Raw genomic sequence first — 24,444 nt, 5'->3', positions numbered from 1 at the left:
CAAAATTGATAAGATCGTAACCAGCTTCTAAGCTTCACACTATCAAGGTATATCACCACAATCTGTTCCTACTCTACTTTGTATCCAATACGGTAGCTTCCCTTAGGTTTTCTATCATAGTTTGAATAATTTGTTTTAATCAAATATATTTATTTTTTCTTCTGCTTTAAACCATTTCTCTCAATGTGTGAGTTTGCATACTTAATTAAGAAATGCCAACCAGTGTTCAGCACCAGGGACATTAATCTCCACAACATGTTGTTTGCTTAAGAGTTTTGCATGTTTTTCTTCTGGCCACTTGTGAATCCTCTTTAATACTTTTTTCCACTGTGAGCATATGGCTTGCTGGATTGTGTTGGACCTTGTCAGGGACCATCTATCACTCCATGGTGTCCTGCTGAGTTGGAGATTCACAGAGCAGCTCTCAGCCCTCAAAATGGGAAAACAAGAGCAAGTGGGAACAATGTTAGATTAAGAGAGAGGGAAGGGAATAGAGGAATGGAAGAAGTGAGAAATTAAATAACAGCAACAGACAGATGGAAGAAAAAGGAGGAGGTGTGAAAGAACAATATATAAAGATGAGTAAAACCCTTTTCCTCATATGAGACCAATAAAGACTGTTTTCATTCTTTCTCTGAACTTATTTTTTTTTACTATCCCAGCCAGCTCTGGCAGTTTAGACCCAATGAAACCTGTGGTGTAAAACTGCCTTCAAAGTTGAGCAAAGCTGTAAGAGCTCAGAGTTCAGCAGCGTCACACTTGTTAGACTGCCCAACAGCCTCAGAGCACAAATAACATCTTCAGAGCTCTCTTAAGAAAACATCTTTAATAAAAAGGGCATTTTCTAAGACCTTTCACAAGCCCCTAACCTTGACATTTGTGTGATATCTTGTTAACTGACACTGACAGATGGAAAACAGAACAGTGGATGTTTATATGTATTATATCAAATAATACATATCTCTAAATGTGACTGTACTGTCATTGTTTTTGGTGGAATAGATAAAAATATTCTCTGTTGCATTTTTCATTAAATTTACAACCAGTTTCTCTCTATAAAACTATGTTGAACAACTTTTATATTGTTCTCTATGAAATCAACAAAGAAAAAAGAAACTACAGTAATTGAGAAAACATGTCCTTCCTTGTTAAGGGGTTGAGAAAACCACTAAAGCTCTATCTGCTCCAGAGGCATCCCTCCTGGCTGTGACTGACCTCTGACCCTCACATGAAACAAGAACATGTATTTGCCTTAGAGGGATTTGTAAAGCTACTTCCACATTATTCTGTGTGTATGTGAGATGGTGTCTGAAGAACATTCATATGTTACAACTGGTCTTGAAATACCCCAAAATAATATCTATAGAGATGGTAAATTCAGACATTAATGAGGTGTGGATGGATGGCAGATGGAGAAAATTGGTGTCCATGATGCCATATGTTCTTCACCAAAGTTGCATTTAAGCTCAAATGAAGGACATTTTTCCTCAGTTAACACTAAATTGGGGGGTCACTCCTAAATCAATAAATAGATGGCCTGTATGAAATAAGCACATGGTAAAGCCTTCTTTGTTTACTCCTGTGTGAAGTTAATACTTGACGAATGAAAAGTACTGAGTATTTTACCATTTTATCAAGAACTTTAGTGCAAAATGAACATCATTTGCAAGGATCAGAATGTAGAACGTCATCCAAATGAAATGATGAAAGTATAATATATATTTCCTGAACGCAGTCCGCCCACTGGTTTTTGCAAATTGATCAATCTGACACATTTATTCCCCTTAAAATTTCCACACAGCTATTAGAGGAAGCACATAGCTAACTGGTGAGAAAAGCTGCATGTGTCTCAAATATTGCACTTCTGAGTCTAATTACCTGTAAGCATTCAGCTCATGCTTGCTCACCACCACAATCAAACCTCTAATGTCTCTGAATAGGAATGATATCCTGTTTACTTTTAGAAACTTTAACTGTACAGGTGTCCAGATAACTTCCAAAACAATGATTCAGTACAGACTTTGTCAAACAATCAGCCACATATCCAACAACCCTGGTATCCAAACAACACAACCCAGAGTTCCAGGAAACAGCTGAAATGTAAAGGGAACTGACTTCATAACAGAAATGTCTCCTTGAAATGTTTTGCTTTTTCTGTTTGTTGTTAAAGATGCTGATTACTCAACAGCTTTAGGTAGTAATGGCTTACAGTGTGGCTTTTTATTTACACTTGTTTGTGTCAGATGACAAAAATGTCGTAAACTGAAGTGAGAGAAGCATGATGTGCTGTTTGTTTTTTGGTCAGACAGAGCTTCGAATAGGCCTTTAAGTCAGAATCGGCATCTCTGCGAGAGCCTGGGTATTTGTTTGTAAATCTTTAAAAAGTAGAAACTTGGCCGGACACATGTGGAAGCCAGTGTAGGCTTGGGTGTTAGGATGGTAACCTACTTTTACTGAGACAAACAACGGATAGCGGTTTGGCTACATCTGAACATCAGACACCTCCAAAATGTTTATTGGCTCATTAGATTGTAATGGAAGCTTAATGTAAGATGTGTGACCAAATTGTTTTCTTTCTCATTTGCCAAAGTTTCTCTTTGTTTCTTTTTTTGTTAATTGGCTTAAGTATCCAGTAATTGGTGCCTTTGGTTTTTATTTGGAGATTTTATTAGATGCCGGGTGATGTATGGTTACAAGATGACAGAGAAAATATGTAAAGTATTTTATGAGCTTTCATCACTTTAGCAATGCAACGTGTTTGAAAAAAAATCATTTATTTCACGACTTGAATACACAGTTGTTTGTGTTGTAAAAAAAAAAACGGACGGGAGAAAAAAAATAGCTGGACTAGAACCATGATAACTGGGTCTCAGGCACTGAGCCACCTCTTATTGTTGGTTGCCCTCCAAGCCCTTTTACTCAGAAACTCTGTTGTGTGGTACACAGTGCCATGTTATTAAAGGAATGTTATGAGTCTTTAAGTGTGTAATGAAATTTTCCTCGGTCAGCGGAGTGAAGCACGGAAAAGAAAAGTGGAATTGAATTTTCGGTGGTATTTTCTTCAGACGTGCATTCCCTAGGGTAACCTCAGGGACCGCTTGCAGTGGACCCGGCAAGAGGAGTCCAAGTGAAACTTTTCCCTGAGGTTTTGAACCTCAGCTTTGACTGGCAGGAGTTGACACCTCTAACCAGGAGCAGATGTTTGGCTTGGCTTGGCTTGGCCTGGTCCTTTCCCTGGCAGAATAGGAAACCCTGGTTCTGATGCAGCCAACGCTAATAGACTGGCTCCCCATCACTTGTTTTCTCTTTGGTGAACTCCACTGCCTTCTAAACAGAGCCAAGCCCAGGAGTTAGGAACTCCTACACATTCTCACCAACATTAGCATCTCAACACTCAAGTGATGCTGCATGTGATTATGTTATGATATTAGGCTGATATAATAAAAACATAATTGTCTTCCTTTTTTCCAAAGTCTATTTTGAGCTACTGTTGTGTAGCCTTCGGGTATAAATCACGTTTCAAAATAAAGCTATTTTCTTCCATTTCACACGTGTCTCACTGTTTAAGACACTTTCTAACTAAGTGGAAATCTCCTACTTTTTTATACCTTCATACCATCCTGACATTCACCAGGGGTATATGGTATATGATGGTATTTGTATGAAAACTAAAAAAGACGTGGAATAAAAGCTCAGCTGCTGGTGATAGAAGTCATTATATCATGTATGACATTGTCTAACTGACAATGCTGTGTATTTCATATGCGATTAGCCCACTTACACAAGTCGTGCTGGTTTTAAATACTCATGGCTTATAAAATAATGAATAGATTGGTAATTAGCACCCTTCTTTCATTGATTCTTGCTGGGTGTGTAGGTATGGAAGCGACAGGCTGTCCATAGTAACTTAAACGGGAGCAAAGGAGGTCGATAGACGGACAGACTGACGGAGCAACTCACTTATTTTGTACCGAGTATATTTGCCTCATCACCTATGTGACACCTATGTTGTTGCTATGGGCACTGCGGACAGACCCTGTGGCCCAGAGGGGTGTCATCAGCAGGGATTAGTGCAGTGGCGAGCTGAAGTTTTGCACCTGGCCTCAGGAGGAGATGCTGCTTTCAGGCACTGAGCTTTCCACCGAAGCTGTGACTGCAGGTCGAAGTGACAAGCTGCAACTTTATTGAGGCAAAAAGTGCACACAACTTTCCATGTTGGCAGGCTCGACTTTATCCTTGGGACTAAACCGGAAATAATAAAAACAGGGGCAGCGGTATTTATTTTTATTCTTAAGTTATTCCACTGGCGGTCGCTATGTTTTTAAGATCCTCTTCCACAAAAGTTTTTGTAATGAAATAGAAATGAGATTGCTTTTAGACTTACATTTGTCAAGGGTGAGTATAGCAACAAGTTAGTGTTGTGTAATCCGAGGTCTTCTTACATATTTATATAGAAAATGACAAAAACATAAAGATATAGAATAATCCGCTGGATTCAGGTGATTCAGATGTTTTGTTTATTTGTTGTAAGCACATTGAATCCAGCCGTCATCTTTGTTTAACTATTTGAGAGTAGCTATTGAAGATATTACAATTTTCCTTTTCAAAAATGTCTCCCCAAATGAAACATTTTTGAAATCCTCCAGATGCAACCTTAACATCTTACTCTTACCAGATGTGAACCAGTTTTTCTTTACGTATTTAAATTCCTTTAAATGTATCTTATTCTGTATAATCTGTCATGTACATATATACCACCTGCAGTTTTTTGGTTTATTTGTGTCTTTTACAAACTTGTAAATGTCTATGTTACGCTTTGTTATCTGTGGCTTTTGCTTTAGTCATATAGCTTATTATAGTGCTCCATTTTCAGCACCCACTCATTTCTTTTATATTTAAGTATATCCAAGTTATATTTAGAATCATATCTCTACAAACCTCATGGGGAGTTTTTAATATGAAAATATATACAGTATATTAACACCCTCATTGCAGATTGATCCAAACTACTGTGGAATGTTAACGAGCACAGAACCACAATAATCATAACATTAATCGTTCAATTATTTTCTATCTAACTCGTTCTTTTTTGGGGGTGATTTAAAAAAAAATGTATGTATTCCTTGTAATGCCCCTGTCTCTTCTGCCTCTTGCAGTAAAATGCAGTGGTTATACATTTTAAAAACTGTGAACACTTGTGTGAACACATAAATACTACAAGTGTATTAAGATGTATGATCACAGATCAGTGTATTTTCTTTCAAACCTTTTAATATACAATATAGTTTTTGCTAAAACAGAATGCCATTTTTCCAAACATCAATCGTTAAAACAGACTAATTGACCAAAACGCAATAACAAAACAAATCAAAATCTCAATTGTGTGCAAACCTCTGCCAACACGTCCTAGTGAAGATGGAAACGCAAATGGTTAAAACAAATTCCAAAGTGCTCAGATTCTTATAATGCAGCTTTATGTGCTTAACGGACAGGGTCAGGAAAACTCAGCAGGGGCATAAGACTGATGATGACAAGGCAGTTTTGGGACTTTTGGAGATATCTGTTAAGGTGATTGGTCCCATTCTTTTTCTCCATAAACATCTGGCAGGAAAATCCATCACAGTGCTAGGACAAATCCCAGCTTTGTCATAAGAGTCTCTTCAGAAACTGAAATGGTACTTAAAAGGTAAGAGTTATGGGAAGAGAGACTGCCCGACTGCCTGAGGCAGGTGCCCCCTGTAGCGTTTGTCCAACATTGACCAGCATTTTGGAGATGACTGATGTGATGGTTTGTTTTTCTTTCTTTTCACATGAACTGCATTCCTGTTTCACTGAATCATTATTTTTACCACTGTGATAATGAAGTAATAGCATCAAACAATGAAAGTTGTGTTTTGATCATCCTAAAACGGAAAAATTAGCAGCTTTGCATTGATAATTCAAGGATTCATGTCATGCAGATGCATCTAAAAAATGTGAATTACAAATGTGTTTTACATTTAAAAAGTTAAATATGGAAAATCTGGCTCTTTTACATGTTAACAAAAATGTGTATAAAAAGGATTTCCTTGGCGTAAACCCATTGGCAAACGTTTGGTCACTGGTATTATCAGAGAGTGATTATAAAATTATTACATAAATGTATAAAATATCATTCCACTATTCATTCAATTATATTTGATTAGGTGAATTAGCAGTCATTATATATGAATTACAAAATAACAAATAGTTATTAATAGTAACATAGTCAGTGTGGTGAATATAATACATAGTAGCATTCTTAAAACATTTTGTAACTTCAGCATGTGATATTATAATATTATATAATGTATAATTACATTAAAAAACTGTTGCAATGTAAACTGGTGATTCTGTAACTGTTTAATCTGGCTCTGCTTGTTCAGCTCCAGTTTAACTGAAGCGTAAGTAATGTGTGTGGATATAGTTTGAGAGTGGAAGATGATTGCTGTGATTATGGTGATTATTGTAGCAGTGAAAGGGAGTCTGGCATACCACGTGTTTGCTTTGCTGCCCTGCTTGGGATCTGGTCTTCATAACCCTCATCGATCACACGGTCTGTGATCAAGGATCCCAGGCCTTCTTGAGCTCGGAATGTAGCAGATGTCCTAAATACCCCATAAACAAATGTTTTGTTTGCCAGTCTTAGATTTTCAAGCATAATGAAATTCAAGATGCAAAAAAAAGCATTAGTAAAGTGTCTAAAAATGTTCCTCCTGTGGATAAATAATCAGTGATCTGCACTGTGTCAGTAGCAGGTGTTTGGTTGGAAGAGCTGCAGACATTGTTTTAAGTCCAAACTCTTTGATGGTTCAAGCCCTGGGCTACTCGCCCTCTCGTTTCACTCTGTCCGCCTGCAGGGGTTTTGTTTCTCTGCAATTACCGAGCAATCAGAGCTCAATTACAGCATCAGCAAAGGTGTGTGACGAGATGGATAACAGGATAAGAGGTGGAAGCTTTACAACTGCCCTCTTTGGAGGTGACACTGTTACTAATCTCTGGTAGTAAAAATGTCAGGGGTGGCTCCCACTTCCCTCTTTATGACTCTACCTACAACAAAAGGCAACATTAATGTCTGACACACTATTCACATTTGATGTGTTCAAAGAGATGCTGCAAACACAACTACAAGAAACATACATTACCGACGTGAGTACCGTGAGTTACCTAGCACTATGCAAAGACATTTGCAGCACCACCACAGCTCTCTGCTAAAATCAAAATCAAGAAAATATTGAAAGTAAAAATAGTGTGACAGTTATCGTCTCGTGAGCTGAGGGTCTCATTACACCCCTACTCGCTTGTATTTGTGCAGAGTTTGTTACTCGATAGGTATTTTCACCATCCTCTACTAAAGGAGAGATTTCTGTGCACTTAGCTAAAATCTGAGCTTCAAACGTGCCCTGGGAAACTAGATAAGATATGTCACAGATTCTAAAACTAATACGCAAAAGCCGGGAAAAGAAACCTCAAGCGCAGAGAAGACTTGCCAGTAGAGTGAGTGAAAACACATTTTCATCGTAACTGCAGTAATAAGCAAACAAAATGAACAAATAAAGGATTCTAACTACGTTTACCATGATCAGCTAGTTGCTGACCTTGGTGTACAACAGACTCTTTATCTGAGCACATGGCCTACAGGCGGCAGGTTGGTTTTTTTTCCAAACTTTTTACATGGGAAAACCATGTAAAACAAAATATGAATTATAGCAGAATATTTTACATACTTTAAAAAGTTTCTGGAGGGGGACTTTAAAAACCTCTTTAAAAAATAATGCTGATGAGAGCAGCAAGAGTGAACCACAGGACCATGAAACCAAAACAATGAGCTCAATGATATATAAGCTATAAATCTCTGTAGAGCTGGGGGGAACTGCAGAATTGTGGGTTTGTCCTTATACTGTAAGCACTCCCTTTCACATTAAATGAAAATGAATTCATTATGAATTCATTATTAAATGAAATATTGATTCATGCAGCTTAAAGATTGTTCAATTTCGATGGTAAATGGTGCAACACCACTGCAAACGAAATAGTATCTCACTATCACTATCTAACTTTTACAGTTACACAAGTCTGTTTACATTCTGCCTCAACGCCTTGCCAGCTCAGCTGTCAATCAAACATGTACACTCACCGTGATGTCAATGCAGGGGTGAAGTTTCTCAAAAGACCTGAGATTCATTTGTCCTAGACAGGGATGGACCTTCAGTACGATTCACAAGTAACTAAATAGCCTGTCAGTTCATAATAACAGGATGATCCATAAACAGTTTTGGCTTACAGTAACAGCTGCTAAATTCCTTATCCTTTTGATGTGTTTGGTTGTAGTTTGTAGGTAGCTGCACAACACAAACAAAGAGAAAAGACATGATGATGTTTCCCTCCTGGGAAACAAATACTTCCACACACCTTGTTTCTTTACAAGCCAAACACGGTGAGGTCATTAGTATCTAAAAAGCGTACTTTTCTCATTAGGGAGTGATAGACAGCGACCACTGCCAAACAGATGTGCAAACCACTCACACCCCATACGCATTTCCCTCACACCCTGTTCCCCTAACAAGTGGTTTGAGTTACATGGCCCACAGCCAATGAAAGGCAGTTTATGTTATTTTGTCCACTTCAGTATCTTTGATTTGTTGTCTACTGTAGCCTGTTGCCTAGGCTGACGCACACGCACACAGAGCAGCATAGAGTAGATGTACTTTACATAGAGAACAGTGTGTGTTAACATACCACTCATCTTACTCACCAGCTCTGTCGACCCGCTCTTCATCTCCTTACACTGGGTACACAGAAGAGAGCCACATGCAAGTCTAGTCACAGCAAATTCACAGACTGAGGTAATCTCTCTCTCACCTTCTTGTTTCCACACGCACATGCGCACACATGCGCACACACACACACACACACACACACACACACACACATAGGGCCCCCTTTACTAACAGAATTGAAAACAGGTGCCCACCGCATATCTCGCGTTCTTCCAAAACACAAAAGTGGTTTGACCTGAATGGTTTGGCTGGAGAGGAGCCATCCTGTATGAAAGAAGAGTTCATGTGGAGATGTGTGTGTGTGTGTGTGTGTGTGTGTGTGTGTGTGTGTGTGTGTGTGTGTGTGTGAGTGTGAGTGTGAGTGTGAGTGTGAGTGTGAGTGTGAGTGTGTGTGTGTGTGTGTGTGTGTGTGTAAACATGGAGGCGTTGGGTTATATGCAACACGCTGGTGGAGCAGCATAGTCTCACAATATATTGGAACCACATTTCTCCCTCTGCGCAACCCTAACATGCAGTGTCAAGTTAACGTCAGGATAAGTGGCCGATACACCACGCGAACATACCAAACGACCGCATTTAATAACTTTCAAGGCAGCATCCGTAACAGTATACTGGTCTGGTTTGTCCGATATGGATGAATGATCAAAGTGCATCGATAACAGTTCTTAAACTTTTGACGATCTTTTTAAAAGATTGCAAATTGGAATCGTCAGTTTTGAAATGACCTTGCTTTAGTCACAGTGTCTTTTTCTGCAGCCAGAGAGGATCTGGTTAGTGGAGGAACTGGCCAATGAGAAACAGAAGGCAGAGAGTTTTCAGTAGGCAGAAAAGAGAAAATGCGCTGCATTTAGGTTTACCCGTGTATTTTTTTCAGTTTACTTCCAAATCTTCTATAACCGATGATGCTGTTTGTCTGGGACTGCACGTGCGCATGTGGTGTGTGTTAAGTATAAATATGAAATTACTCTTGAAACCATCTGGTGAAACCTTAAATACTGTCATCAATAATTTTTACCAGCATGTTGAGAACAGTTTGATGGATGGACGGTCTGAGAAGTAGCCGTTTACACCATGCTTTCCCCACTGGGGTCACAATGCAAATGTAATGTCTGTGTGGCTGTGTTTTTCATTGCCCACTCCAAGCCAACGTAATGTGAGTTGTTACAGCTGACAGAGACCATTACAAGAATCTATGCTCATACATATGGAACAGTGTAATGGTGTCATTTTATGCACATGCTTTTAATCCACAAAGTATTAAATCTCAAACTTGTATCTAAGAGTCAGGGAATCAATTGAGGGTAACCCTGATTTTCAGTGGTGCCCAGCACAAACCAAAACATAAAACAAATAATAAGCAAACCACTTAAAACAAATATACAATCATACAAAACAACACACAACATATTGTTAAAACAATGAAATTATTATCAAATATTGAAGGTTATTGTGTCTCCGCATTTTTAGGTATGTTATGAGGTCATGTTCATGATCATTGTGGACACTTGCGATGCATTGTAAGTGCTCTGGAAGCTTCAGTGCAACATGTGCATCTTCAGATATGGAAAAACACATTGAATCCATAAACAGGAAAAAAGGCTCAAAATTAATTTCTCTAAACAGCCTTCTCCCCTGTCTGCACTTCTCTTGAGGATTCGGTTTGGATTTGGCTTTAAAGAAAGCCAGAACTCAGTTCAAGCCGTGTGTGTGTGTGTGTGTGTGTGTGTGTGTGTGTGTGTGTGTGTGTGTGTGTGTGTGTGTGTGTGTGTGTGTGTGTGTGTGTGTGTGTGTGTGTGTGTGTGTGTGTGTGTGTGTGTGTGTGTGTGTGTGTGTGTGTGTGTGTGTGTGTGTGTGTGTGTGTGTGTGTGTTTGCTTGTGTGTTCCAGACTGACTTTGATGGGACTAAACATCCAAATTGATATTTGCTGTGGCAGTAAGCTGCGTCTGGCAGCAAGTCATTATATTTCTATGTTGAATGAAACCAGAAACAGAAATCTTAAGTTTTTGCTTTGCTCCCTATGCTGCCAAGATGAAAAATGGTGGGAAATGTAAGAATATATCAGCATTTTAAACTGAGATTTTGAATTCCAAAACAAGAATTGTTTTCACAAATTATTTGAATTTGAATTTGAAGGAGGAATTGTAAGAAGATGCTTTTTGTTTCTCTGCACAGCTGTGGTCTGCGGTCACTTTCCTCTCACTACACAGAGGGATTTTTCACCAAACCAGTGTGAATTATTAATGTAGCTTGTGTTTCCAACTAAACCTGGTCGCGAGCATGTTTAAGATGACTAAACTGACTTACTCCCTCTCATGAATTAAGAACTGTACTCAAATAGTCTATTGCCTGACACAATAAAGATTAGAGTAGTAAAGAGTATTTTTTAATTTAAGAAATCCATTTTCTTTTTAAATACTTTAATTTCAGAATTCAGGACCCTTACATTTTAGTCAGAGCATTTAAGACATCTTTACAAATGAGGTTAAAATTCCATGCCAAAGGCAGATCAAGGAGAAGCCATTGAGAACTCACTTTACAGCAAAGTAAAAAAATAAAATAAAAATACCCTGACAAAAAAAGACATTCTGTATCATTGGCCTGTCTCCCTTTTTCTGGCAACATTGTAAAATGAAATGTTAATTTTTATAGACTGATGCAGTTGATTCACACCACAACATACCACATGAAGGGCACAGGGTCGACGTTTGTGGTCTGTAACAACTTTTGAAATGTGTTCTAAGTGAAGATGTTTTTCAATCAAAGACTTTACAAAGGTCCACAAAACAAGGTTGTCTCATAATAAGTAACAGCCTTATTCCATTCCTTATTTAATAAGTGTATATGATTGAAGTGATTCCTGTAGCTTTAATGTAAATCACTGCACAATTGAAAGCTGCACCAGGAGAGACTGTCGTGTAAAAATACACCTGTCTTGTCTGTAGTCAGTATCTCACTAAAGCCACAGAGAAATGTGCTATTTCACAGAAACTTCATATGGGTGTCTGGTTCATGTGGGTGGTATATAAACCGGCAAACATTGTTTGTGTGAGTGCATACGAGCCCAGTGTACATAGACCTTGGTGTACCTCACTGTTTGAGGGAATAAGCAGAGCTGCAGAAATGAGGCATAGCCCTGACTGATGCTGCCGGCCTCTCTGCTTCACAGAACTGGCTTTTCTATCAGATAGACAGCTTGACAATATCCAGACCTCACTCTTTCCGCTACACACAAACACAGTAAGGCACGCTAACACACAGGCACATACACAGGCTGTTTTCTGGGTTTGTTCTGCTTGTTTCTGGCTGGACTATTTGTAAGATAAAAGAGAAGTTTGTAACTGTGTGAGCACAGTAAAGTCTGACCTCTTAGACAGGCTTTCATTGTCTTATGTGTATTTATTTGAGAATGTTGAGACACATTTTAAAACATGATACAACACAAGAAACTGTCATTCTTTGATAAACGGCTAACTGAGTTACGATGTTGACATAGAGAGATTATTCAGTGTCAGAGCCCCGTTTGTCACTGGCTAGATACTTCATGTTGGCTTCATTAATCATATGTCTGTATTTGTGAAACACTAAATCAATCCATTTTATTGTTCCTATTTGGGAGAATTATTGTCCAATAACAATAAGTACTGCTATTTCACCCTTAATTCACCATTTGCCACCATATTTCTTAATACATTTCTCCTTTTCATACAAAAACATGCACGCATACCGTGTGCATGTGCCTACACACACAGATTAAGAGTGTCTTGGTAATGTCATTACTTTCATCTGACTGAGATCCCAGATTTGTAGCTTCAGGGCTTTCTAGTGTCAGCATAGGAGCTCTTTCATGTTTGGCCTTGGTGATCTGCAGATTTCCTGACACCAGGAGGGTGGATCTACCCAGCATCCTTTTCTATTTGGAAGAAAGCATATGATGCCCTGCTCTTGTCAGGCAATGAATGAGAGCTTGGATACTTGGGTCAGTAATACTATACTTTCTCCTCGGGCTAGTAGCTGCTGTGAGTATGTTCAACTGAAACAGAAACTGGCTAACGGAGGATTAACCACCATTAAAAGGATATACTGTTCCCAGGGAATTGTACTATTGTTTGTCTTGTTTACTCAGAATAAGACAATCTCATGGCTAGCTGTAGCTTAGCTAAAGTATGTAAGAGCTCCTCTGAATAATAGTAAGATCCCAAAGTGACGTCTTGTTTTGTCCAACCAAATGCCAAAATCCCAAGGATATTCAATTTACTTTTATAATATGACAGAGAAGCAGCAAATTATGACCATTTCCCCCCACTATCTTTTCTATAAAAATGACTCACAATTAATTATTAAAATAGTTGATGATTGGCTTTCTGTCGATCGATTAATCACCTCCACCTACTACATATAGTCATTGATGTATTGATAGCCTTCGGTTTAATGGATATTATCAAATTAATGAAATGAACAAGCACAAACACTACCTTTAACCTCATCATTTAACATACCTTAAACATTACAGGGACAGAAGAAAGCCTGCTTTAGGTTTGTCTGCCACTGGTTAAGAAGAATCAAAAGTAAAATTCCCCAGAAACCACCAACTGAAACATAAGCACCTAGAAATGTGTTTGGTCGTACATGCCACATATTAAACCTGCCAGCAGAGAAACAATATTTTTAGCAGCTTGAGGCATCTCATGATGCCTTTATGATAACTGTGCAGGCTGCTAGCTGTGTCTTGGAGCAAGGCTTCAGCTCAGATCTCAGGTGAGGAAAGGCCTGGAATCACTCATCCTGACAGCCACATCTGGCGTTACTTTCTCTGCTCTGTTGCCATCCACTCTGCTCCTGCAAACAGACACCACTCTGATTTACCCACAGAGGGAAGGAGTTATAATAATAACGTTATCTGTGGTTATTAAGAGATGGAGAACAGTCAGTGCTCCCAGGAGACACACTCCCAACGAGTCCTGTGAAATAAAACTATTGTAACTGCTAGCATTTTTTTTGTTGCTCTCAGGCTTTGTCCTACTGTTGCCGGAAAGCGAATTAATGCCAGGTGCAACGAGCAATCTTTCTGTTCTCTCTATTTGCTCTATGGATTATACATAACCACGGCTCTATAGGAAAAAAACTTAATGTGAATGCTGAATTTAACAGAACACACTTGCACTGCAGCGTGACTTAATAAGCATTCTTCAGTGTTCCAATGTTTTCTGACTTAAAGCCAGACATTTGTATCGCTCACATCCATTTATTAAAGATTAAAATCTTTGAGAACCTCGTACCTTTCACATGACTTTCTCCAGAAGAATAACCTCACATGCACCCTGATCTCCTCTGCTTTTGTCTTCTTTCCACGTTGGGCGAAGCAGTAAGTTGGCAAGCTGAGCTGGTGCCAAACCCACAGTCGAGGGCAAATTCTAGCCAGACCGGCCCACAGTCTTCATCTGTTTCCCGTTGAACCTAGGAAGTAAGGGTTGGATGTCAGGGTAATATTTACATTAATGGAAGGACTCCAAACAGATTACATTTCAAAACAAGAGCCGGAGGTATCCAGGAGCAGCCTGCAGTCGCACTTTAAAATATAAACAAACACTTTTGGTACTCTCACTATATACCAACATCTGTGGTAGGGCTCTCATCCTTTACTGCCCAGTAATATGCTTTGATGGAGACAGCAGACATAAACGTGAGTGAGTAGTCAGCTGCAGAGGAACAGAAGGATCCTGTGCTTACTGCTTCTGAGGAGTGCATCACCGCAGGAGTCCATGATGAGAAAATCAGTCTTTCTGACTGAATGTTGCTGAAGACGAGACTAAAACAAAGTTCAGTAGCTGGCAGACAACAAATTCAAGGGGTAGCTCAAAGTTTATCCAAAGTACAGTACGCACACAAGTTCCAAACACATTACTGCTGAGAAATGTCATCTCATGTAATCCATCTCTTACTGAGGTTGAATCATTTATAAGAAGCTTTTTCTAAGAGTCACATGAGAAAAAGCTTGTTTGTTTAAATTGAGAAATCCAATGTTTTTCCAATTACTTTTAATTTTTCCTTTGGTGATCTTAAACTTTTTTACTTTCTATCTGAGCATTATGAATATGTAGAGAGCTTTACAACAGAATATACCCCATATTGTTTATTACATGTTGCGTGACGACCAAATTGTGTGTGTGACAATAGCCACTTTTATTTCTTTTAAGATATTGTCACATCACAATAATCACAACAAACATGACATTTAGTTTGTATCCAAAACTGAAAGCCACAGTTTACCATATCTGTTTATATTCTCTTCAGTTACACACACTTACACGAAAGAAAAAAAAAAGACATAGCTGCAAATACAGTTGGTAATGGTACAGAGAGAGCCATACATTGAGTTCTAGATATGTTTGTAGAACAACTGAAGGGGATTCCTACAGTACATGGACATGCAAATCAGTCGATCAACGAGTTCCACACCGTCTCTCCATCATGTTCATATGTTCATTGAATTCCAGGTGCATAAAAAAAGAATCAAAGTTACAACTGCTTTGTGGGTTTCTCCCAGCCAGGTCTTTAGACAAACTGTACAACTTTGCCGACTGTGCTGGTCTGCACCTGATCCTGGGGCTCAACGCACTGCACAGAAACCCGGATAACTCGTGGAACACCTCCTCCACCCTGAGCCTACTCAAGTACGGTGCCGGCAAGAAGTACAACATCTCTTGGGAGCTGGGCAACGGTCAGTACAGCGACACATCAAATGCTGCCTGCTATATAACATGGACCAGTCTAGTAAAAATACATAATTAACATATTTTAAATGAAAGACTTTTAATGAAAGATTGGTCAAATGAAGTCCAGAACTTAATTTTTTTTTCTCTACTGAAACTATGTTAAGAGAAAAAAAGTTACGTTTACAACGGCTTTGATATAGACACTATTTAGTTGGTGAGCTGTCAGTGAAAGTCTAGCACTTTAAGGGCACTTAAGGTGAGGGTTCATTCAGGGATGAAAGGAACTTCGAGTCTTCATGTCATCCTAACCATCTGTGTTCCTGTGGAGCTGCAGTGCACACCACTTCACATTTTCATTCCATTTCATCTGCAATAAAGCTTACAATAGATACTTTTATTTTAGCCTAAGCCTAAAAGTACCATGGAAAATCCACTTATTGGACCATGTGAAGACTCGAGCCATAGCAAAAGTAATCAGTTCAAGTAAATTACCCCAGAAAGTGCAGAGAAAGTGCATGATCCTTTGAAACGTGTAATATTCCCATTACAGTTTTCGGCAATACATCACAGACACAGCTACACACACACACACACACACACACACACACACACACACACACACACACACACACACACATTGAAAGTTTTATTTTACATCTCAAACGCAACCTGGCACATATCATCACAATGCTGAAGAGAGTGGTTAAAGAGCAGTGGACTTGCAAAAGCTTAGTTTTCTTCCGTTTGGGGAAACTATCTCCCTCACTCCCTTTGTTTTCCTGATTCTGCGAGGCCACCCTGTGTGCTTGGACCATTCGCCTGACACTGAGTCCATCTGTCTGTATTACTGCGAATTGCCCAATTATCCCTTTTTCTACTGACTGTTGGATTCTCTCTGGGAGAGCAAGATCAGACTACAACAACAATAATATTCTCCTCCACCTCCCCACTGTTGCTTGTATAAACTCTATCTCCCTGGCTCAGTGTACTTCGTCTCCTCTTCCCAGAACCTAACGCCTACCGCAGCATGGTAGGTCGTGCGGTCAACAGCACCCAGTTGGCTCAGGACTACACAAAGCTGCGGACCCTGCTGCAGTCTGTGCGCTACTACCACCGAGCTCACCTCTACGGCCCCAATGCAGGACGACCACGGAAGAACGCCATCCTGCTGCTGGATGGGTGAGTCAGCAAATAAAACATTGATTGAGCAGGATTCCTTTCCTTGTGTGGCTATCTTGCTGGAAAAAAAGAGGTAAAAGGTAGTGGAAAGTATGCTGCAGCGGTTTGTGACTTTTCCTGAGCTTTACTGTTTAACACACACATACACACACATTGTAGTAGTGTTCAGTGTTTATGGATTTCCACTCTGCAGGTTTCAGCGTCTCAGCTCCAGTTATACCATGTCAACCTAAATAAAGTGTCATCTGATAGATAACGTGACGGCGCAACATCCCACCTGCTGCTTTTACCCAGAAGATCCACCAGCCTCTTATCTAACTGCCCTCTCTCAACTGCAGCCTGTCCTCTCCTAAGATTGTAATGTTATACATTGTAATCATACCTTTATTGCAAAAAAAGACCATGTTGTTTCCCTGACATCAGTTATAATTTACCATTTACCTTTTTCCAAAGGTGAACATACGTTTTCAAATTAACTTCTTATCTCCTGGGCAGCTTCTGATTGATTTCAGGTCAATGTGAAAACCAACTTGAAGAGACATTAAAGCTGCTTGCTGTACTGATACTGCCACAATGGACATTAACTTTGCTTTGACCACGTTAGATTATTTCCACATGCTTAGGTAGTTGCAAGGAGGTTGTTTCTTGTTCATGCTTTCAAGGCATTTGAGAGCTAAGTCTCCTGCCAACAAACACAGACAATACACAAACATTGGCAACAGAAAATGATTAAATGAAATAGGTAGATGTTTTCGTTTAAAAAAAAATGTCATGTCAATGTTACCAAACAAATTAAAAGTTTAATGACCTCATTCAGTGTGTAATAAATCTAAAGGAAAGTTTCACATATATGACACGTTATTAATATTGTGTCCACAGCCAGGTCTCATAGTTTTTGCTCTTAGCCATTGGGGAATAAATACAGTACATTTTTTTTCAGTAGACAGGTTGGTAGCCATTGACATCAAACTTTCTGTTCTGGGTGGCTGAAAGGAAGCAGTAATCAATGTAATCAATTTACTTGTCTGTCACCAGAGATTTGAGAGATTGTTTTTCACACGAGTAACAAGGCAATTAGATGTGACAGTTGTGGAAGTATGCTCTGGCTTTAACTGGCTTGTTAAATAAACAGGGAGCATTCCTCTGACCCAAAATAGAGTCAATAAAGTTAAACTAATGTGTGCTAAAGTTGCATGCGCATATGCAAGTGTGCTCGCAGATACATCCACAGAAACAGTTTAATGTCCCTCTCAGCCTAAATCTTTCTCCAGCCCCTCTCTGTAGCCACACACATTTTGACAGATAGTTGGAAGACAGAGGAAAAGAATAATTTGATATGGGTGACTACTTAAGCACCTTACATCAGTAAAACCATTAGGAGCTGCTTTTATATTTACTGCGTACCGACAGTTCAAATTTACTCCAAAATAAAAGGACTGTGTTTGTGTGCACCGTGTAAGTAAGTGGACTGTACGATTCAGGCTGATTGATGAGCAGTGGACCCAGGAAAGGGAGGATGTGGAAGATGAGTGGTGAGAATAGGAGGAGAAGTGGGAGGATGAGGAGGAGAGAGCTGGAGTACCTGCAGGTCACGGGTGACACATTTAACGACGGGGTGATTCTTGTGTGTTTGACACTGTTACGAGGCGGTGTCTCTAGTGTTTGACAGCCCAACTACTCTACAGCTCTCAGGAAATAAGATTAATCAGACACTGAGCTGCTCAACAGTCCAAATTTCAGAGCTGGACAGACTAAACAAGCCAGAGTGGTGAAAGTTTAGAGACGCAAATTTAGGCATGTCTGACAAGCTGTTACCCCCAAATATGGAGAGATTTGGATCAGGTAGACTAGGAAACGCACACACAGACACACACACACAGATGCAAAAGCTCAGGAGGAGCAAGGCAGACAGCAGGAGGGACTGTGTATGAGTTGTGTTTGTGCACAGGAGTTTGTGTTTAACTTACTAAAAGCAAAGTATACAGGCTGCAGAAACAGCTCCAGAAAACACTTCTAGTGCTGTTTACTGTCTCCCGCAAAACCAGTAAAACCATTTAACTGATTTCTCCTTTCATTTTCGTACTTAGCAGTTTTACCATCTTATCTAAAACACAGAGGGGCAAATTTACAAAGAATGGACTGCAGCAGCTGATAGAACAGTGAACCATGGCTCATTTACCTTACATGTGCTAAATACCTCACTTAAATATTTGCAAAAGACACAGGAGCACCAAGATACTTTTTGCTTGGCAGCACAGTTAGGGGTGCATTTCACCTTTTACAGGTGCTTTAAGAAAGGACGCTTTCCTGTTGTCTTATTTGTGCAGGTGTATTGACTGCCTATTAGTATGAAGTGAATTAGTCAGTTAATATAATAAACACTACAAATAGATATAGTTCACATAACAACCTCCTCAACATTGAGTTATTTTGCTCTTTTACAAATCCTGGTTCAACGTGGATCTAACATACTTGCATACATGGTGTTTTTCCATTTTATGAAGTGCAACGGACAGTTAAAAGTGAGTTCACCTTTGCTTACACTTTCCAAATAATTTAAGGTAAAACAAGGATATGTTGGCAACCTGTATTGAACCCTGTCTGCCTACCTCAAAGGCTCTTGCAATAGGTATTGACAGTTAGTTGTTGGCAAAATCTTATCATAACATAACTGTAAAAATACATTTGTCTTTGTTGTTTGTTTGAAGAAATGGTGCCTCTGTTTTTCTGATTTTAGGTTCATGAAGAACGCTGGCTCTGTTGTAGATGCAGTTACGTGGCAACAGTAGGTATTTTACCCTTTTTTCCTATTTTATTATTTTGTCGGTACAAACCCCACAGAATCACTCAGAATTATTCTAAAACAGTAGACTACTCACTTAACTAACCATAAATTGGACTACAGGCCGTGTTGCGTTTTTGTACCATTATCCGCAATTTGCATGTGTGCAGTAGCCAGTAATGACCATTATTAACACTGTTACCTGGAGCGACTATTGCATAATGTGGGGAACTGTTTTATCCTTTAAATGGAGCAACAGGAAAAGGAGCCTGCGAGAGAGAGAGAGTTGGTGTTAAATTAATGACACCTGTCATTTGTCTATTGCACATCCCGTAGGAATGCATGGAGATATATCAGTGGTTTGATCTTTTCCCCTGGGTTTTATCAGAAACTCTTTACATAGACTTGTATAAAAAGACACACCCACTGTAAGCTCAGCCAAACCCTGTGTGACTGAGTGAATGGTCATTAAGGTGAAGGTCAAGTCTAATTAGGAGAAATTAGAAGAAACGGAAGGAGGCAGGGCTGTCAGTAAGGCTTAAAAAAACACCACCCACATTGTTAAAATCAAACCATATGGTCCAACTCATTCCCTGTGTCAATTAGCCCGTTTTACACTAGAGATCCAGATTCCAGTCTAACCAGTCTGCGTGACAGCAACTCTGACCTCTACAAAAGAAGCCAAATGTATAAAAGTGGAGACCACTCATTAACACGTCTACGACACAGGTTTTACTCCACTGCAGCTGGCTCGGGTTGTTTTGAATCAAGCGTAGTAGGTTGGGAACGCTGCATTCATTATAAACTAGTTAAGGGTATCATATGGATCGGGTCTGTCTGTGGCTTACGGTCAAACGTGTTCTGTTGGAGCTTGTGGTAATGAAACATGTTGATTATGTAGTGACATATTTGTGTACCTCCAGATCACGAAACATAGATATGTGGTTTGCATTATGTTATGACGTTTTTTCCACAACATTGTAGTTTGACATTTTCAGCATCTTGTCTGAGTTACTGTTGTTTTTTTCTTGGCCTTTCTTTCCATCTTTCTGCAATATTAGGTTTAGTTTTATGTCCTCTTTTTTTCCAAAGATGCTTGCCTGGTTGTCTGGGTGCACGATTTTCTTTTCTTTTCAAAGCACTTTAACCCTAAACCAGAAATTTGTTGTATAAGCTAGGCGGTCAATCCATCAGAATGATGAGAAAACATGTTTTTACTTTCCTCTATTGATATGTATCCATGCAGAATGATGTATTTGCTCAGGCTTTGAGGTATATGTGATTTCTGCCTCAACTTTTTAAAATCAATTTTTTTAAGTGCAGGAGAGCAGTGTTGGTCAGTCCACATTATTAGTCCCTAACTATTAGATATATTTCCATGAAACTTTTAACAGACATCTATTGGCCCCAGAGGATGAATCTTTGGTGATCCCCTGACTTCTAGCAGCACCATGAGGTTGACATTTGTGGTTTTGAATTAAATGTCTCAGCAGCTTTTTGCTGTAAAATTGTAGGCTTTACTCCAGGGCTGATTGGCCATCTCTGACCTTTTGTAGGCTCAGTCATTGGTACTTGTTTATCTACAGTATAAAGCCATTCTGGTTTACTTTGCACCTTTTCACCTTGCACAGAAATCAGACTTTAGATAAGGTCTAAGATCCCAAGATATGGTCTTGTTGTCTGTTCCAAGTGCACAGACTGAACTGGGGAAGTTTTTATGTGCTCTGTTCCCCTCACGTGAAACTAAGTGAACTGGTCTCTCTGCCTGATTTTAAACCTCTTGCAATGGCAAATGAATCAGTTGATACTTGTCACTGTGTGCAGGTATTTAAATATTTCAACGTGTTTCTTTATTTCATGTGTATTTTTTCTATGTTTTCCTATGTTTATTGTTGCTGTCTTTAGCTTTTCATGCCAATGTCTTTGCAGGGCTCTCCCATATATCAAGTGCTAATCAATAAATGTTGGCTTGCTAACATGCTAAACTAAGTGCAAAACATCACTGTGTTAGCTTTACTGTAGAGTCACATAGTCTTGTTTTACGGCTGTGAGCAACACAAACAAAACTCTATTCACTTCTGTTGTGTGTGTGACCAGATGGCTGCTAGTTCTAGCTGTTGAAATATGAGCATGAAAAGTGAAGGAGAAGTAGAATAAATGTATGATTTTCTGTTGAGATCGTCCTGAGCAACACTATTAATGTGAGACCTAATTGTTCCAGAGGTGAGTTATTAGTGGTGTGAACATGTGCAACATATGTGTGGAACAAGCAAGCAAAAGCCCCCGGCTAAACTCCTTTTAATAATGGAATGATGAAAGTACACTTTAATGACCCTTGCTTTTGAAAATGAGCACTTGTACTCATCACTGGGGTTTTTTTAATTTTTTTTTTTACATTGTTCAGAAACACACATGTTCATTTTCACATTTTAAACTGGCCAAGATGACACATTTCACCTACATATATTTATTTAATAGTTAGAATGGTACTTCATGCCAGAAACCAGCGTGTGCTGGTTATTTTACTGTACAGCTGAGGAGAGAAGAAAAAAAAGTTAAAGATTTGTGATCTCTTTCTAGTCTGAAAATCCCAGCGGTACTGTAAATTTACTTACAGCATTCCAGAGTGAAGCTACATATCCTTCAGCTGTTGTATTCATGTTTCTATGTTACATTTAGCTGATGTAATAATTGATTTGGTAATTACCTGCTGGTCCACATCAAGGAACCCGCAAACCCAAATCTACCGATACTCCAGATGGCCATTCCTTGATATTTCATGTTACTATTACAGAGTATACTCCGTTTCACATTTCATTTATATAGCACTTCATAAAAAAGGACTTACAATATGGAACTTTTAACATTAACCACCATGAAAAAAACACGTTGTGTCACTAAAATATGCAGCATGATATAACTAAGAAATATCTAACACACAAGGTACTTGGTTTAAAGAACATTTTATTTCAAATGTCTGTTACAATCATCGATACTCTTGCATCACTGCTTCCATCCATCCCTATCGGATATCTGATCACATCTATTTCTTCTGTAGTGTATACTTCTGTTCTATATTTTTGTGTAGTGCTAGATAGTTTTGTTAGTGAGCTGCCTTTGATGCAGCACAGTGACATCTGCGTGGAACAAGCTGACCAAGCAGATCTTTGTTTGAAAACATTTGGACTCAGTTTTGCATTTTATTGAATTGGATTCTGGTCAGTCTGGCAGGATTTGGATGAACAAAGGAAAAGTTCTTGGGTTCTGTTTTACAAGCTTGGGAAAGTTTTATGAATACCAAGCTATAATCCCCCTCAATCCTGGTCAAGATACTAAAACTGTTTTCTTTACATTCATTTATTTATGGGGCCTCTGCTCTAATGAACCACCAAACTTAAGTAAAGAAAGCAAATCTGGCCATGCTACTCTATGCTTATTATAGAATGTAGCCAAAATTCCCAGTAGTTCTGATTTGCAGTGCAAGATACAGCTATAATAACTTGTTCTGCTTTTTATTCTGTCTCCATATATGAACTGGAATTTCTTTCCTCGGGATCTGGACTGAAGAATTATTGTGAGCTCTCTGGAAAGATGACAGGATAACCAAATAATTTGTGTAAAGCTATGACTTAATCCCTGCGCTGTTTACAGTTGGAGGCCAGGAGCTTGAGAGTTTTCAAATACGTGAGTTAAGCTCAGATTGCAACACTGCAATGAATAAAATTCAGCTCTGTTCTCAGCAGTTTTGTCGACACATCTGACTTTTCAATCTGGTTCAAAAAAGGTTAGAACCTCGTTTTGGAATCTTTTCATGCTGCAGTTATGAAAATATGATCTTACTGGTCTTATTTTTACTATAAACAGTTCTGTAATACAATTATTCCTTGCCATTATACCCCATTTAATACGTTGAACTTTTGGTTAAGAAATGTGTTGTTAACTACCATTCTCTGAGTAACTTGATTGTCTCAATAGTAAATTGCTTATCATAGTGTTCTTGGAGTGTTCTCTGGTTTTGGACAGAAAAAAAAGCTACATTGGAACAAAACATATGCAGCTTTAAGCAGGATCTGATATTTGATTAATAACATTTGTCGTTTTAGATGAATCAGAAGAAAAATCTGCTCTGCAACGAGTCACAGATTTTCTAAATCTCTAATTAACAGGTGTTGCATCTGTTTCTGTTATTTTTTGTCATGGTGCTATTAAAATAACACCAGTATAAAAATGGATTTTCTCATTTCAAAATATTTGGATGGCTTCATGCAAGATAGCTAGATAGCTAGATATAATACAATATATTATAATACACCATAAATATACTAAACTAACTAAAATCTAAAAAATAAACAGATGGCATGCTATATTCATTAGATAAGGAATGATATAGAGTGGTGGAAGTTTAAATATGTGCAAAACAGAATGGAGTGGTTATGAAGAAATGATGAAAGTTCTGATAGTATCTGTTGGACGGAGGTGAGGTATAATAGAGAGTTATTGCTTTGGGCAGGAACGTTTGCCCATAGCAGTCCTCGTGATGGTTTTCTGTTAGAAAAAGAGGGCCTCCGTCTCTCCAGTGGGTGGTTGAGAGGCCGATCAGGGTTATCCATAATGGATAGCCTTGTTTAGTGTCCTCCTCTTCACCATAACACCAAAAGTGTCCAGTTTGCAGCCAGTTACAAAGCTAGCCTTCTTAATACTTTGTGCACTGGCCACAACAGACTGATTTACTGTACATAACAGTTTTACATAACATCTGGCTAACAAAGATTTTCGCTTCCTTAGGAAATATAGTCTGCTCGTCCCTTCTTCTATACAGCAGTGTACAGTGTTGGTCTTCCAGTTTAGTCTGCTGTCGCTGTGGACACCTAGATACTTAACAGTCCTCAGCCCCGTCAACAGCCTCTCCCAGGTTACACAGAGGTCGTGAATTTGTCCCGTTCCTTCTGCAGTCGATCACTTTCTCCCTGG

The 24,444-nt window shown here is 39.0% G+C and overlaps 1 protein-coding gene across 1 annotated transcript in view; it reads left to right on the top strand.

Moving 5' to 3' along the window:
- hpse2 (heparanase 2) overlaps positions 1-24,444 on the top strand; it is a 55,085-nt gene that overhangs the window by 16,184 nt on the left and 14,457 nt on the right. The window contains exons 4-6 of the mRNA XM_083922600.1: positions 15,344-15,517; positions 16,520-16,691; positions 19,429-19,476. Coding sequence (XP_083778726.1) covers positions 15,344-15,517; positions 16,520-16,691; positions 19,429-19,476 — 394 coding nt within the window. The remainder of the gene's footprint in view (positions 1-15,343; positions 15,518-16,519; positions 16,692-19,428; positions 19,477-24,444) is intronic.

This window comes from Echiichthys vipera, assembly GCF_963691815.1.
Source record: "Echiichthys vipera genome assembly, chromosome: 11".
Taxonomy (NCBI): Eukaryota; Metazoa; Chordata; class Actinopteri; order Perciformes; family Trachinidae; genus Echiichthys; species Echiichthys vipera.
The sequence above is the reverse complement of the archived record's forward strand: the minus strand, read 5'-3'. Positions and strand labels throughout refer to the sequence as shown.